Here is a 17,253-nt window from a genome sequence, read left to right as displayed (position 1 = left end):
AGGGGGGACAGGGCTGACAAGGAGAACAACAGTGCAGAAGATCATTGCGGCTGCAGAGCGAGTGTCCTGTCGGGTGCGGATGAGGTTAGAGAGTGGTAGCTGGAGACCCACCACCGACACACAGTGACTAATCACCACTGCAGACCCCCATTTTGAGAGTGTACCGAGCGAGGGGTCGAAACACTTGAGGACAGATGGCCTCGGCTGAGGATGACGGTGATGTAGCAGTTTAACACCTGATCCTGCTACAACATCTATATATATATATAAAGAGTTATTTGTATGAAAAGGCTGTTGAACTGCAGGATTCATGAAGGTATACTGTTTTTTTTACTTTCTGTAAAACTGTGAATGCAAATATTGGAAATACTTGTGGATCAGCTTTCAGTTCAACCTGTAACTTTATGTACAGTATTTATATAGTTGGGTTTGATAGTATTTTATTATATATAAAATCAGGATTGAATCCATTTATCAAATCTGAATACTTTACATCAAGTACATTCAGAGCATATTTGTTGTTCTGGCAGTCTAGATAAAGTTAGGGCTGAATGTACAATTATTTTCACTGTTGCTTAATCTATTAATAATTAATAATTATTGTTGCTGTTAATCAATTAGTATACTAAATATATAGATATTGAAAAAGGCTCCCAAATCCCAGTCCAAACCCAAAGATATTCAATTTACAATGATGTTAAACAGTGAAAAGCATAAAATGTTGACTTTTGAGAAGCTGGAATCAGATAATGTTTGTCAATGTTTCTGTTTTCTGTCGATTGTCTAATCATTTAATCAACTTTTTGTTCAGCACCGATGTAATGTACACAATACAGTGTAGTGTAATATGATTCTATTATCTGTGTTGAAGTGTTTTGTGCTTTATGCTGTTGTTTAGCTATATGCCCTTCATGCATCTTCTGTTATGTGTGTTCATCGTACCAACAGCCTGCGGGGCGAGGATCTGGGTGAAGCCGGCAGAAAAGGTGATGAGGACCACAGGATAGGTGACCCAGGCCAGATACTGCAGGAACACGTTACTGTCCAGACCACCGTACATCCACTTCTGTGCTGTGGACACACACACACACACACACACACGCACACACACACAGAGACATGTAAACCACAATCAGGTGTATCAACAAACAGAAAAATATGCAGTATTTCAAGTCAAGTGTGGATATATACAGTATACCAGTCACAACATAGAGCTTTATTCACCATGTAAGAGATAACAACTGCAGCAAATATGCTGTAAGGACAAACTTTTGTACACACACACACACACACACACACACATACAGTGTTCATCCTGGTGAGCTGACATATAAACCATTTCAAGACAGGAAATATGTGTGTAGTTGTGTGTGTGTGTGTGTGTGTGTATCTCCTAAGGACAGGTGGTTAGCCATGTTTTGTATCCAATTAAAAGAACTGTAAACCATAACTACAACTGACAGTAGGCTAGCTTCTCCTTGTGAGCAAAACACACACACACAAACACTCACACTCACATTCACCCCCTTAAAAATCCATTTGAATTAGAGCCGGTCCCAGAAGGTTTTAGATCAGCTCTCACAATTTCCTTCAGTCGTTTTGAGATCTTTACTTTCCTCTTCAGATAAATCCTTGCTCACATCATCTCCTCACTCAGTTTTTTTCCACTCCACCTTGTACATAGTTGGTGTTCTAAAACTAACATGATAGATACCACGAGGTGCTTACCATCCATCCCTGCTGTGATCCACCTTGAATCTCTATTTCTGTCTTCAATACCAACATCTCTCCATTCCTCTCTCTTCTCTATCCTGTCCACGAGTGTCCCTCTTTCAGTCACACAGCTATCTTTCTGCCTGTCCTCAGTCCTATCATCCCTTTCTTCCAACCCTTTAATAACCTTTTCAGTCACCACAGGCAACACGTTGTTATCCTCCGCACTAATTTCTACTGCTCGTCCCCCAGGGCTCAATTCTCAGTGCAATCTCTCTCTATTTACACACTCCTCTTGGGCAAGATCATTCAAAAATATTCCATTTAATTGCAATGTTATACAGATGACACGATAAAGCTCTGTTAACAGAGTTTAACTGCACGCATGCAATAAAAAATGCTGGACAGTTCATAATTTTCTCCAGCTGAATGAAATTACATCTGAGATACCTGCACCTCTTTCCACTGATTCTACTGATATTATCAGCCAAAATCCCTGTGACATGTCCAACTATGTTGAGCTCTTTATCAGAAACATTACTGGCCTCTACCAGTTAAAATACTTATTTTTTCTCTGGTTCTAATTTAGTTAGTTACACTTTTATTTCTATCTATTTCAAGTATTTCACACTATACTGGTATTAGTCTTTTCTCTCTCGTCCCTGACAAGCCCGGGCACTCCCAACTACTCCTGTCATTTACATACTGTAAAGGTACATACAAAATCTTCCTGTGTGTCTACAGAGCCTCATGTTGTCTTAATTAATCTAGGCCCTTTAGAGTCACTGTTATAGTCAAGTCAAGTCAGTTTTATTTATATAACGCCAAAACACAACAGATCTCTCGTTCGTTAAAAAAAATAAAATCATACTTTAAAGTTATTCCTTAAGATTTTCTTTAAATCAAACCCTATTATTAGTGGCGGGTCTGCCATTTGTCATTGTTTGGCTGCACTGTAAACAGATACACCAGTTGCTCTTGTGTTGTATTTCTGACAAACAAGCTGCTGAAGAAGTGTTTGCTGTAGTATTAAACTACACTTGGTGTTACCACAGTAACCACAGGTGTTGCCAAATCAACCAGGACTGAAATGTCAAAGATTACAACTTGAACAGAAACTCAGCATTTATTGTTGTTGTCTCCGAGCTCTGACATCTGTACCATGACAGTAACCAATAAAATCCTTATTTTTCAGGCTATAGATTTACTTTCTTAGCATTTGTAGGTAAAATTGTCATGTGTAATGCATGATTAACTCGTGTTGAACAGATTTGAGGTATGTCACTCGTCTAGTGTAGAGTTACATGACCACAGGGGTGAACTGTATGTTCCCAATGGTCACAACTGTGACCAAAACTCAAAAACACCTTTTCACTGACTTGTCCATTTAATCCTTACAGAAAAGAATAAGTTCCTGGTTTTATTTTGCAATATCTTTAAAGCTCTTTGAAAGAAGCCTATTTTGTGTGAAAGCACTTTATGAATAAGGTTGACCCTTGCATCTTTTTACATTATTCCCCATTCTCCATCCTTCTATCGCTTCCTCCCTATCTGGATGCATCCCACGCATGTATTCTCCCCAAATTCTGGTTTCTATCATGTTGTTTCTAAAAATCCATCCTTTACCCCTTAAATCACCTTTATTTGCCTCCCACTTATATGAGTACACTGCTCATGCGCCAACCTGTAGGTACAAAACCCAATCCCTCCACCTTTCCTTCTGTCTATCCCTCCCTCCCTCTCTCCATGCCTCACCTTGTAGGCAGATGGCGATGCAGAAGTCCACCACCCAGCTGACCAGAGCCATGAGGAGTCCCAGCAGGATGAGGAAGATCCAGTCCTCCCCGACCCGCGAGATCAGGAACTTCTGACAGCGAACCGTGCAGACTACGGGGAGGGCAGGAAGGAAACATAACATGTTAAGACTACAAGAACACATGCTAGACTTACATTACCCAGCAGCTGAAGAGAAATTGGCACCGAAAATGCAAACGGTATTTAATGTATTAGCCAATTAGATTATCTCTTGGCAACATCCTGGAAGCCAATAACAGTATCTGTGTTTCCATCCAGCAGCAAGCAGATTTTGGTTGAGTTTTTGAAATATTGGCCAACAGCAAACATGTCATCTGCTGACAAACGATCTACTCAGTTCTAAATAGTGTTATCACCTTCTTTTGGAAAGTAGTGAATGAGTGAGTCAATACATCTTTAAAATAGTGAGGTGCATAAATTTCCCCTAACTTTTATGGGTGGTGTCAGATACGTAATAGATGGATGAACAAAGAGATCGATCGGAAGTGAACACATATAGACACCACCCGAAGAGAATGAAAACAAAGTAACTGTTGGTTTGAAGAAGCTCAGTAATGTGTTTGACACTTTCTGTTTACAGATGAGTAATTTCCTGTAAGATTCCTGGAAAGAACTATGATCAATACAAATTAGAGGGGAAATAGAGACGACGTTCAGAAACACTTATATGTGCTGTGTATAAAAGCTGTTGTTGATTTTCAAAAGGAAGTTGGTTGAAAGAATGGCTTCATTTAAACCCAAGTAAATATTCATTCATTATTTATCAACTGATTATTTGTTTCTTCATAAATGTTGAATTGTAATCTTGTTTGTAGACACATTTCACATTTGCATGTTAGTTTACTGTTGGGCACTGAATAAAAGATGAAGTGACATTAGAAATTAATTGGAAGAGCACCACAGTCTCAGTTTTCCCTATAATTAGTATCCAAAAGTAGATTAATGTACATTAATTAATTAGTACATTAATTAAAGTACATCAAATAACACTACTTTGAATTTAACGGTTGCATGTGAGTTCTGTCTAGAAAATTATAACAAACTATATAAAGTGTTAAGGCAATTGGTAATGTACCCTGCAATCATGAAAGAAACACACTAACAGGAGAACCACAACACACTTTTAGGGAAGGCTACTAGAGCTGCAATTAACAATTATTTTCATTATTGATCAATCTGTTGATTATTTTCTCAATTAATTGATTAGTTGTTTGGTCTATAAAGTGTCAGAAAATGGAGAAAGTTCATATATATATATATATATTCAGTTTACTGTCATAGAAGACTAAAGAAACTAAAAACTGATTTACATTTTAGAAGCTGGAATCAGGAAATTTGGACATTTTCTTGTTAAAAAATTACTCAAAACAATTATCAAAATATTTGCCAATTAATTTAATAGTTGACAACTAATCGATTAATCGACTAATCATTGCAGCTCTAGTTGGTTCACCCAAATAACTCATTAAGCTTTAGTGGTATCTAGCTATGCAGAGAGTTTTGTTTTATTTGCACAGTTTTCTTGTTGTGAAAAGTTCATTTCTTACGAGAAAGTAATTCCACCGAATACTGATCACACTGAAGTCCAGTGATTATCCAGAATGACAGGGACATCATTTCTGGAGATGTAAACTGCTGATGAATTTTTTTTAAATCATATTTTTTCAATGCTTTAAGCACCACAAGCCAATGACTTTTACCTCGACTCTACCGGGGCAGAGGCAGAAATCTGACAGAAACAGATATCTCAAAGCCGAAACACATAAAACCAGTGCCATTAGGGAGGTAAGAGAGAAAACATGCTTTTTTGTAATTTGGCTGAATTGACCCTTTATATCACAAACTCCTTGCAGACATCTGGGAAATGATTCTACATTTTTTAATTTTTAATAAAAGCTGGGAAGCCAAATGCCAGGAAGTTTTGTAATATTTGTTACATTTACCAGTGCCAACTGTGTTCAGCAGAGGATACAACAAAACAACTGTGTTATGACACAAAATGAAAGACTGCCAAAGTTATTTTGTGTTAAGACTATATTACATAAAATGCAGTGGTACAAGAGGCTGAAGACAAACTGGACTAAACTGATCTACTACACTGATCAATGTATATTAAATGCACGGCAAAGAAGTCACGGCAAACGAAGGCGCTACAAAGCAAAACACAAAATGTACACACACACATATATATATACACACACACACACAAACACACTGTGTATGAAGCACAGTCAGATCTGCTATACTCACCTCTAAGCAACAGGAAACTCAGAGTCACGGCTAATGTGCTGTATAACACTTGGTGCGAGACATGCATACACAGTTACTAATTAGGACTAATTGCTGGAACAAAACATTAGTTTGATGGTGACTCATTAGGATGTGCATGCACACGCTATAATTCATAATGCCTCTCGTTCACACCATATTTTTCCTCTCCACCTCCTCTTCTCTCTTTTTTTTTTCTCCTCTCCTCCTCTCTTCCAGGCCTGTCCTCATTTCCCTTTTCTCCTCTGCAGGGAAATGACACTTAGGAGCAGTGGGGTGCCCCTCTAATGACACTCTCAACACACACACAGACACTCTTTATGTTTCTTGCTCCCAGTTTCCCCTTTTAATCTACAGCATGTAGAACAAATGTTTATGTAACACTCAGACTACTTTTATTGTCTCGGTTTACTTTTTCCCCCCCATTTCAAATGTACCCAAGAAAATCCATCCACACTTTTTTTGTATATTATGTGGAATATTTTCTTCAGGGAGAACAAGACGACCAAAAAGTCACATTCTGTTCACATAGTAGGTGGTTCATCTGTTGTTTTTGATGAATTGTTCCTTTAAGTCAAAAAATGTGGCAAAAAAAGATTAAAGATCACAATCTTCTTTCGAATCCTCCCTCACCAAACAAACATCCCTCCACTTTACCTTCACTCCGGTTGTTGAAAAGCAAGAACTGAACCGATAGCAAGATATCATTATACAAACATATAGTACACAGAGAGTAAAACTGCTGTGTACCACCAGACTGTGTTATCACATCTTCAATAAACACCAAAATCCCATAACTGACCTCATCCTGTCTACTCTTACCAGTACTCTGTGTTGAGTTATTGATGATGTGATTTCTAGTACATAATAGCCGATCACATTAGAAAAGCAGTAGGGCTGGGCAATATATCAAAATTATATCAATATCATGATATGAGACTAGCTTTTCCTGGTTTTAAAGGCTGAATTACAGTAACGTGATGTCGTTTTCTGAACTTATCAGACTGTTCTAGCTGTTCTATTATTGGCCTTTACCCATTTAATCATTATATCCACATTACTGATGATTATTTATCATAAATCTCATTGTGTACAAATTTTGTGAAAGCACCAATAGTCATCCCTACAATATTGTTGCAATATTGATATTGAGGTATTTGGTCAAAAATATTGTGATATCTGATTTCGTCCATATCACCCAGCCCTAAAAAGCAGTGTAATATTCAGTGTCCTGTGCTATTTTTAGACAGATTTTGACTAAGTTTTAGATATTCTGATATCTGTCTCAAAACATATTAACAGCATGATTGTCACAGTGTCTGTCAATCATGCTATACATATGCCATATTATTTTAATTGAGTGCAGTAGTTAATGAGAAAATTGCAAAAAAAAACCCATACCATCTTATCAATTACTTTATCTTTTCTTTATCATTTACATGTAGAGCTGAAGTAGAGTTTTCTTTCACTCTTGTTTCAGATGATGTGAATGTCCTACTGTCATTCAACACAGCATATGCTAAAGTGTTAGCATGGAGCCCCAGAGCCGAGGGTTCACCAGACACACGTGGAGAATGTTTATGTTCACATCACTCAGTGGGAAACGGTATCAAACCTCTTAAAAAAACATCTCAGAAGTGAAAAATCAACACTTAAGCGTAAAAAAAAAAACAAATACAAAGTCGAGGCGAGACTGACACCTCTGTTTGACTGACAGACAGAGAGGAGAGAGAAGAAGACAGAAAGCGAGAGAGAGGGCAGGAGGTGAATGATAAAATGCTGCAGGGACGGGAAGGGAAAAAAAAAAAATGCAGACACACACACTTCCACGCCAACACACATACACGCACACGTTCCCCAATCAACACCTTCAGGAGCTGTCTAACACACACACACACACACACGCTGGCAAAAGCTGTGCCGAAACACATCCACAGACACCAAGCCCACAATGATTCGCTTTTGCTTTCCATCACTCCACAGACTGCTATGTAGCAATTCTGAGAAACAGGCTTCATATATGTGTATATTTAGATTTATGTGTTTGATCATGTGTGTGTGTGTGTGTGTGTGTGTGTGTGCGTCATCTCACCCACGGGCCGTCTGTGCTCTTGGACCCCTTCTGTCATCCAGACACTAGTCAATGTAAATGAGCATTAGTGTGTGTGTGTGTGTGTGTGCAGACATGATTTCTTTGTACTTCTTAACATGGAGTGTGTGTGTGTGTGTGTGTGCATGTCTAGCAGCAAGTGTAATCTTGTCTTTTTGGAGATGTAATTTAGTTAGCTCTGTCTGTGCTGGTATTGCTTAATAGCTTTTTCTGCAGATACACACACACATACACACACATACACACACACAAACACACACACAGTGACCCTGCAGACTGGTTGCTGACTTTATTCTTCATGGCATGCAATAAGCAGCATGCTAGTTCCCGATCACTCTCATTGCCTTCTGACTCAGCCTCTGCACCACTCTCCCTCTCCATCCCTCCGCTCCTTGATCCCATCATCCCTCGCTCCCTCCCTTCTTTTTCTTCTTCTGCCTTTCTGCTAATCACATTCAACCCCTGACTTTACCTCTCATCTCCTCCTCTCCCTCTCAGGCCTTATCTGCTGCCCCCCACTCCTCCTTTCCACACTTCTTTCTTTGCACCCTCACCTCTCTCTTTCTCCCTCTATCTGTTCTTTTCATTCTGGCTCGCCCCACTTGCTCGCGCTCTCCTCTGCAAGACATAATGCTCACATACCTGCTGGGACTAATTTAGGTTGCCTTGGATACACAGTGCGTCTAGTTCCTTGGCCTGGCATTAAGCATGTGTGTGTTTATTTTGGTTTGAGTGATGCATTTTTGAAGACTATCAGAGTATCAATACCAATATTTCTGGATTGAAACTACTTATATCAGAAATTAAGTGCTGATAATAATTTAAAGGGGTACTCCAGCTATTTGATATTAAAGTTTCAGAAAACTTGGGGACTTGCAAGAGACAGATTTTTAAAACTTGAGGGTCAAAATTGTTGCAACAGAGGCCAAGATATCCTGACTATCAGTTCCTAATGGGGCAAACTCTGGATCCTACATTTCCCATAATGCAACTCAATTGTGTCTTTTTGATAGATCCATATCTGTCAAGCTCCACCTCCAAATGTGTAAGGCAGACTTTGATAAAATAAAATACTGTGGTGACATCAGAGCCACAGAAGTCATTATACAACTGTATTTACAGGCCAAGTACTCTCCAAGACAAGTAAACTAAACTTGGATGTGTAAAAGGTTTTCTTTTAAGTATTCAGTGATTCTCTTAATTTTACTCTTCTCAGGGAGGGTTACAGAAAAATACATGAAACCTGGAAAGTGTCAGTGCCAAAAAACTAATTTTCTGCCCTTTGTCCTTTGAAATGACTTATTTGTGCTCTGAAATTTTGTACACCCACACCGATGTTTTCAACAACCTGGTTAATTAGACCTCTGCTCAGGTTGCGGTTGGGTGGAGCTATGCTGGGAATGGGAAAGATTCCCATGGTTACGACTAGCGAGAGTTGGTGTAGTGAAGGTTAAAAATATTGTGCTGTATATCACTCTATCCATTAAATTTGAGTTTCACCATTAGCACCAGACTTTGGCTAACATTTGACATCCCTATTTGATAGATTTTCTGGTATTATGAAGTTGGATATAGAGGAGCTTTCAGAAAAGTCAGTTTCCCAGTTGTAATTACAGCATGACTTGGAAGTCAGTATGAGTGATACTTACAAGTTGGAATCTCATAATTATGCTAACTCCGAATGAATGCACTATTACATATGTTGTGACTACTCCCTATATTGTATACACTCAACAGTGAGCAGTAAATTGGGTTTTCAGACACTGACTAATCATCATTTTGCTTCATCTCTGACAGCTGTAGAGTCGCAGTAATTTCCCCATCTATAAAATGTGGTGCAGTGTAGGATTGTTGTGGGATTGTTAGTTGTTCATTTTTGAGGACATATAGTTATACACACTTGAATTTGGACACTCAAAATGGTGAAGGCTAAATACAGCGGACTGTAAACAGGGAGTGATTTCGGTCACAACCATAATGTCGCCAGATGCTATGAACTAATAACAATGAGTGTAAATTGTCTCGCCCAACAGGTGCAACAAAACTAAGGGTGAGGGAGATGTCAATCAAGCACAGTCTGTACATTCCCACACACTCCTGAGAAGAGGTCTAATCAGGCAACATAAGTGGAAACACCTGTGAGGGGGGATTATAGGTGTTTAGGGGCTTTACGGGACATCAAAGAAAGCACAATGTTGCACAATAAAATGCTTATTTTTAACCTGTTTCCCAAGATGTGCCTTTTTTTCCTAAACCAAACACAGGTAAGCAGAAATGACATTTCTGTGATTATACTGGTATATTGTCTGAAATAGAGTCTAAAAAATGTATTTTTCTTGTATTTTTTCATATACATGGTTAAAAGAGTTAAGGATTGTGGAAATACCTTCAGAACAGTGATATGTTGTTGAATGACCTTCTGGGTTTTGACTGCATTGTAATGGTAATACTGGGGCTGGTGTGTGCAGCCAAAGTTAGCCATTATTGCTGAGACGTCCAGTGTAATATCACAAATGTCTTGCATATACTAGTGAGAGTGCACAAGACCTCCTGATACCTACCGAACTAGAAATGATATTCCTACATACTAGCCTGAAATTTTTTAATAAGAATAGACCTTTTTCATGGATGGCATGTTGATATTTCCCAGTAGGAAAAGGGTTTCTCCGAGGCAATATTGATCATTTGTACATTAAATGTGTAATCAATCAAACTGCACCCTATCCATCATCTCAGAGGTAGATGAAACTAACAAACCAATGTGTATTTTTTAATAAAAGGAAAGTATCTGAAAACCAACATATCGGTCTAACTCTGCTGTGATTATGTTGAAAATGAGGGCAAGAGGTAGGCAGAGTGAATGCACACACACACACATCTTGGAGGAAAATCACTAGTGGTGCAGATTCCCTGCTACAGCTCCCACACAAAATCCAATTATTCAAATCACCCCCTCATTTGTTATGCAAGGTGACAGCTATATATGGGTGTAAAGGGTAAAGAAGCCTACCATTAATGCCTTAATTTTGCACAGTCATGCCAATGAGGCCTATCCCCATTTTGCGCGTGTATGTGCTCCCACATTCATTATGTGGCTTCATGCATAAGGGAGAGATTCAATTAGAAATGCCTGGTTGTGTTTAAGACCACCAGCTTAATTAGATCAGAACTAATATAGGCAAATCTGACTATTCAGCTCTTCTGCTTTTTAAACAGCAACTTTGAAAGATAGAGTGAGGCGAGATACAGTATGTATAGTAAAGTATATACTGTATGTATATACAGTACAGAACAAAGGTTTTTAAAGGGTTGCCACAAATGTTGGTATCAAAGTTAAATTAGTGTGAATACCTTTAAACTTTAATTTGTACTTACTTTTGTACTTAAAAGATGTTTCAATACCTGTTGTGGGTTTTACATCATGATCTGTCTCCGTCAGAATATTATGCTCAGGAGCAGAAGTCTCGACAAACAGTGCCAACCATCTCATGTCTCACCATTACATCAGCTAAGTTAGGAACCAGCAGGTTGGTGTTTACACTCAAGCACAGCATAGTTTGAACATATTGTGTGAGTTAACCTATAACTTAGTTCGTATTATCAGGTTCCACCATACAAGTTGGCGACATTGTAGAGTATATAACATTCTTATTGACTGTTTCCATTGTCAAACGGTTAGAGGAGGCTAGAAACAGAGCCATAGAGATTTTTTTTTCATTTAATTGTGAAATGTGAATTGTGAAAGACTATACTTAAAGTCTCCCTCAACTAAAAAATGTATTTTTCTTCCTGTTCCTGCGGTTGGATGTTTGATTTTCACTGTGCAGAATGATGTATGTGCAGAGTTTGACATTTGAAAGCTGTTTTCACATTCATCTGCTGAGGGATGAAAGTTTATCTGTGCTCACCTTAAATCTCAGTTTAAGGTGTGTACTTATGAGCATGATTTATGTAGGAAACATCATGTCCAGCAGTCAAACTTTTGAAATTAACAATATTTGCATATTTGTTGATTCTGTATTTTTGAGGGGAAAGGATGAGATCTAATTTTGAGGATTTTTAAGGATGTATTTGAACTTTTTTGTGGAAAAACCATATCAGACACAAATTATTAGTCAAAGCAGAGTTTTTTTAAATTTATCTTCAAACATGTCTGGAAGGGATCTTTAACATTTTTGGCACTGACATGCATTGCCCTTTACAGTTACTGTTATCTGAAACAGATAAGGGCATGAAAGTGATTTCATGCTACGTTCACATAAGATGGGAATTTCCACTGGCATCACATGATTGCTTGCAACAGAAATGTTTAGGTCTTGAGAAGCAGAATCCACTAATCAGCAGAATCCACTATTAAAGTTTTCCAGACTGGCTTGATTTTGACAAATGTATAAGTGACACAGTAGGTCTCTTATTTTCTGCGATTATTTTTTTCACTCTCATATTAGCAAAAAGCTACACTGGATGAATTGTCACTCTGCAACAATGCTTTGAGCAGGTCAGCTAGAAATTAGCCAGCTAGAAAAAAGCTAAAACAGTTTATTTAAAAGTCATATTTCTGCCATTGATTTCTGTCTGCAAAGTAGAGCAGGGTTAGATAAAAGTGTTGGAAAAGTTAGCACTAACAAGACGTACTGCAATTGGCCGAATTTGCATGCTAAAGTTGACCGAAGCTGAAATAAATGTGAAAGCTCTGTACAGATATATCTCGCCTTGTGAATCCACTGATCACTGCGATACCATTGAATTTAACAGATTCCAGTTCAAAATTTTGCTGTCATGAAAGCTGGTCTGTCTTTTATACATAAAGGGCTGATACTGTCTGCAGCTGCAGGTAAAAAGAAAGAAAGAGGCAGCACAGGAGAGAATTAAGGGAAGAGGAAGAAGATTAGGGCAAAAACTAACAAGACAAATTGGCCCCTTAAGACAAAAAAGAAACGTTGTTGTAGTAATGAAACCAACAACGCATCTGTAAATGTTTCCTCTGGTACTTAATATGGCAATCCCATTTCTCTCAGCACACTAACTGTAGCGTCTCCTTCTTGCTCTCCCCAGCCTGTCTCCCCTCCATTCAGTAATCTATCCATCTATCCCTCCTCTGCTCCTTCCTTCATGTTGATGTGTTCTCTATGCTAATGAGATGTAAAAGGAGGTGATGTTTATGTAAATGTGCTGTAACGGCGTCGGCGTCAGTCCCGGGCGAGCAGGCAAAGCGCCTCGTCTCGCACTCAATCACTCCATTCGCTCGTCGAGTAACGGTGGTTGTGACATCCGTCTTATGGCTGCAGTACAATGTCTGTTTAATGAGGTGTAATGGCATATACACACACACACACACACACACACACACAGGCCAGCACAATCCACAAAGTTATTATGCAAAAACAGCCTTGGCATTCCTCTTTAATCGCTTGCGGAGAGAGTGTGATATATGTTTAATGTTTCTTAAGGGAGTAACACTAAAACCCATGAGCTCAACTCAGATATTTTTCTGCATTTCAAAGCAATGCAGGGTAAAGAAGAGAAATGTCATCAAATAGCATCAAGTGGACTTGTTATGAATGTTTCATAGCAATAATTTTTCCAAGAAGCAAATACGATTTCTGTTTTGGGTCAAAACTCTTAGCGAACAGGGACATTAATGAGCTGAACATCTAAGGCTAAAGTCTCAGTTTGAGGTTTCAGTTCGGCTCTCAGTTTATGTTACTTATGATTTTTTATTTTAATTTTTTGGGGTCTAGGTTTGGTGCCTCACTGCTGTGTGCTGTGACATCCTTTAGTTAAGATTCTGCTCACCCAAATTAAGAAGTGGAGTAACATTACCAACGCAGATTCTTGATAGCTGTACAGCAGAATTAAGCAGTTACCATCCATGCTTTGGCCTTCACAGTCACCAGATCTAAACCCAGTTGAACATCCTTTGGAGATTTGGCAGACAGCACTAGAAGAATGGCATTCATCCCTCCAGTAGAGTTCCACAGACTTGAAGAATCTATGAAAAGGAGCACTGAAGCTGTTCTGGAGGCTTTTGGTGACCAAGACCTTAATCAGATATTTTATGTTGGTTTTTACTATCATCTGTCACCCATCTGTATGTAAACTTTTTAGCTAACAGCCTATGTACCCACTGTCAAGTTGCTCTCTTTTTCCCTCGTCTATAAAGCGTTAGGAAGTTTTCACTCAGGTTGGAATGTTTTCAACTCACGCAGACCTGTCTTTGCCACCCCGCGGGAATTTTTGACTAATTGTGTCTTTCCATTGATTTGGTATATAATTGCACTTCCTCTAAAATTTGCTTTGCATTCTGTCTGAACACAAAGTCACAAGTCTTAGAATTTTGTCAACTTTGGACTGGATTCCAAGTGGAACCAAACTTTAAACACACAAACATGCACACACTTGGACTTCAGGGGGTAGGCAATCACCAACTTGTTTTCATTTGTATCTAAATCTAATGGTATAACATTACTCTAGCAAGACATATGGTCCCTGGTTAATTGTCTGGAATAGTCTTACTGCAGGATGTCATTATTTTACCTCCAAGCCTGAGCACCTCAGGCTTGGAAAACTTTACTTGAAACTTTTTGATCAATGGATCTTTTGATCTTCGACTGAACACACACACATCCAAAGATCAATACTATGGCCTTAATGTCATCTTTAATGAACGCATTAGGTCCTCAGGGCAACTGGATTTTTTTCTCTCTCTGTCCATGAAGTTACTCCTCCCTGTGTCTCATCAGAGCTTTAGAACCAACAGTGCCAGCCATCGGCACCTGACCTGGTTTCTACAAGCAAGACCCTGAACTTTGCTGTCATGGCAACCACCCCTTCTGAATCTAATGGTTTGGAATGAACCATTATGAGACAGGAGGTGAAAGTAGCCTTTTGGGGTTTTTCCATTAGAACTTTTGACTGAACCAAGTCAAACCATGCCACGTTGATTTGTGTTTCCATTACTAGTTTAAATGTGCTGAGTTGGGCTGAGTCACGCCCAAGATGCGCGCACCCAACCTGCCCCCAAGCGGACTGCGGTGACATCTTACCAACCTTGGCCAACCCATGCCTTCTCCCCGCTTCTCCCCCTCAAACAAGCTGTGTTGTGAGACTCAACTCATGTCTGTGCTGGAGACCAGAGAGAGGGAGCCGTCTCGGTGTGTTCAGCACTCAGTACTTTTGGAGCTCCTAACTAAATCTTTGTGGTTTTAAGTTTAGTTTCATTCCTGAATTGCTGTAATTGTACTTTCAGATTCCTGCTTTACTTTACCGTTTCATTCTTGATTGCTTTCAGCGGTATCTGAGCCACATTAAGTTACTGCTGATGAAAACACATTTCCTGCTGCTGCGCCGTATTAAAAGCTTTCGACTGACAAACTAACAGAAGGCTTTTATTGTGAAGAAGTTATAGGAAATTAAATGTGTTTATCGCTGAGTTAGCAGAGCTTTGTTAGCGATACTATTAGTGTTTAAGTTTCTGCTGATGAAAACCCAACATTTCCTGCTTTTTCTGTTTCATATTAAAAGTTTTTTTTAAATAACAAAATAATGGGGGGACTTTTATTGTGAAGAATTTATAGGAAATTAAATGTCTTTATCCACCGTTTTGCAGCCGCTCCTTTGACCACTAGTCACAGCCATGATGTATACAGCCTGCTGCTTTTTAAACGTCATCAACTCAAGACACGCAAGTCATCAGTTAAAGACACACCTTCAAGCGGGCAGCCCTGTTGTAATGGAGATGTAAATCCCTGCCAAGCTGGACTGACACACCGAGTCAAACCAAGTCAAGCCAAGCCAGCACATGTGTATGCAGTGGTCATTGCTTTTGAGCAATATGGGCTTTTGATAGCTGATACAGCAGCAATAGAGCTGAAGCCTTTGATAGCTAAATTTGACTACTACTGCATTTAAAAATGAGAAATTTTCCAATTTACCCAATCAGAAATATGTTCTTATGTTCTTCTTATGTTCTAGGGTCTGAATGAATATTGTCATACTTAGGACCAATTTAGATTTGAATCAAACGAAGAAAAGCCTTTATTGATGTTATTAGTCTGTCTGGAATTTCTAAATACTTGGGTGATGAAATGCTCTCAGTGAGTGAGGTAAAATGTACTTTACATAATGCAGGGACAGAATTCAAAGAACCATATATTAAAGAACAAGTGAAGTGGCATCTTTCCTTCTTTATATCATTGCAAATTGAATACTTTTGGGCAGACATCTGAAGACATCAACTTCAACTCTGCAAACTGTGCCATGGAGGAGTTTTTCACTATTTTCTGATATTTTGAAGATGAAAAGACTGGTTAAATAATTGACAAAATATTGATAAATTAATTGTTATAGTTGCAGCACTATTTTGATTTGATAAGAGTCTACTGGTGCAGATAGAGCTCACTAATAAAGATCACTGTTTTCCAGAAAGAGTCCAGGAATCTGAACCCTAACGCAGATGATCAAAAAGTAGTGCAGTTTGTAAAGAAGCTAAAGGTTTGGAGGATTTCAGAACAGCTTAAGTTTCATAGGTAATGAAAAACTTTGGTTCATCTGCTATGGTGGCAAATTCATAGCCCCTTAAACCTCTTACTCTCATAATAAGAAAAATAAATCATAAACTACCACTATAATAAAACCTGGAGTTAGAATGTTGTAATAATTGTAAATATTTTATTGTTTATGAGCAGTAGTAATGAATGCAAGTTTGCTTGTGAACAGTAAGTAAACGAAGTTTAAGTGTTGTAAAGCAGCACAGGTTTTTAGATGCATCATCAAATGAAGACGCGTTTACTTGATATTTAAAAATGTCTCCAAGTGGGACTAGCGTTTGGACTAATGATCAGACACCTCTGTTTCATGATTCTCAGTGAAACAACAGTCAAACACTGGTGATGATGACAACGAACGAAATTAGCTCTGCATCGACACTGAAGCAGAGATGATGTGATTGAGAAAGCAGCGGCATGATTTCTCCACTGGCAACACACACTACGGACACACAGACACGTGCGCAGAGTCAAGACAGCCAGATGGTGCCACTGATGATGACAATAACAGTCCATCAATACAAGTATGAGTGAGTGAGTGAGTTTGTGTGTGTGTGATTTAACCCATTATAACCTAAGGCCCTCCAGGGTGCAATTTGCCAGGTTATTTTTATCCCCGGTGGGGACAAAAATTTATCCTCCTCATAGTGATTTATGCCGCTTAATCCATAGCCCATATAAAATATCTAAAATAAAAATAAGCTACAGGCTAAAAATCTAAGTAAAGCGCTGCAACATGATGGACCAGGGGTTGCCTCCTTCCCTGCTCAGAGATTTGCAGAGATGTGAGTAAAAGAGGGA

The 17,253-nt window shown here is 38.8% G+C and overlaps 1 protein-coding gene across 4 annotated transcripts in view; it reads right to left on the bottom strand.

Moving 5' to 3' along the window:
• The window catches only part of LOC121898897 (chloride channel protein 2-like), a 163,019-nt gene that overhangs the window by 79,010 nt on the left and 66,756 nt on the right, over positions 1-17,253 (bottom strand). For all 4 annotated transcript variants that reach the window (XM_042414406.1, XM_042414402.1, XM_042414403.1 and 1 more), the window contains exons 3-4: positions 3,469-3,600; positions 943-1,071 (exon numbers count right to left, since the gene is read on the bottom strand). In XM_042414406.1, the coding sequence (XP_042270340.1) occupies positions 943-1,071; positions 3,469-3,600 (261 nt within the window). The remainder of the gene's footprint in view (positions 1-942; positions 1,072-3,468; positions 3,601-17,253) is intronic.

This window comes from Thunnus maccoyii, chromosome 6, assembly GCF_910596095.1.
Source record: "Thunnus maccoyii chromosome 6, fThuMac1.1, whole genome shotgun sequence".
Classification (NCBI taxonomy): Eukaryota; Metazoa; Chordata; class Actinopteri; order Scombriformes; family Scombridae; genus Thunnus; species Thunnus maccoyii.
Note: the sequence above shows the minus strand (reverse complement) of the source record. Positions and strands in the feature narration are given on the sequence as shown.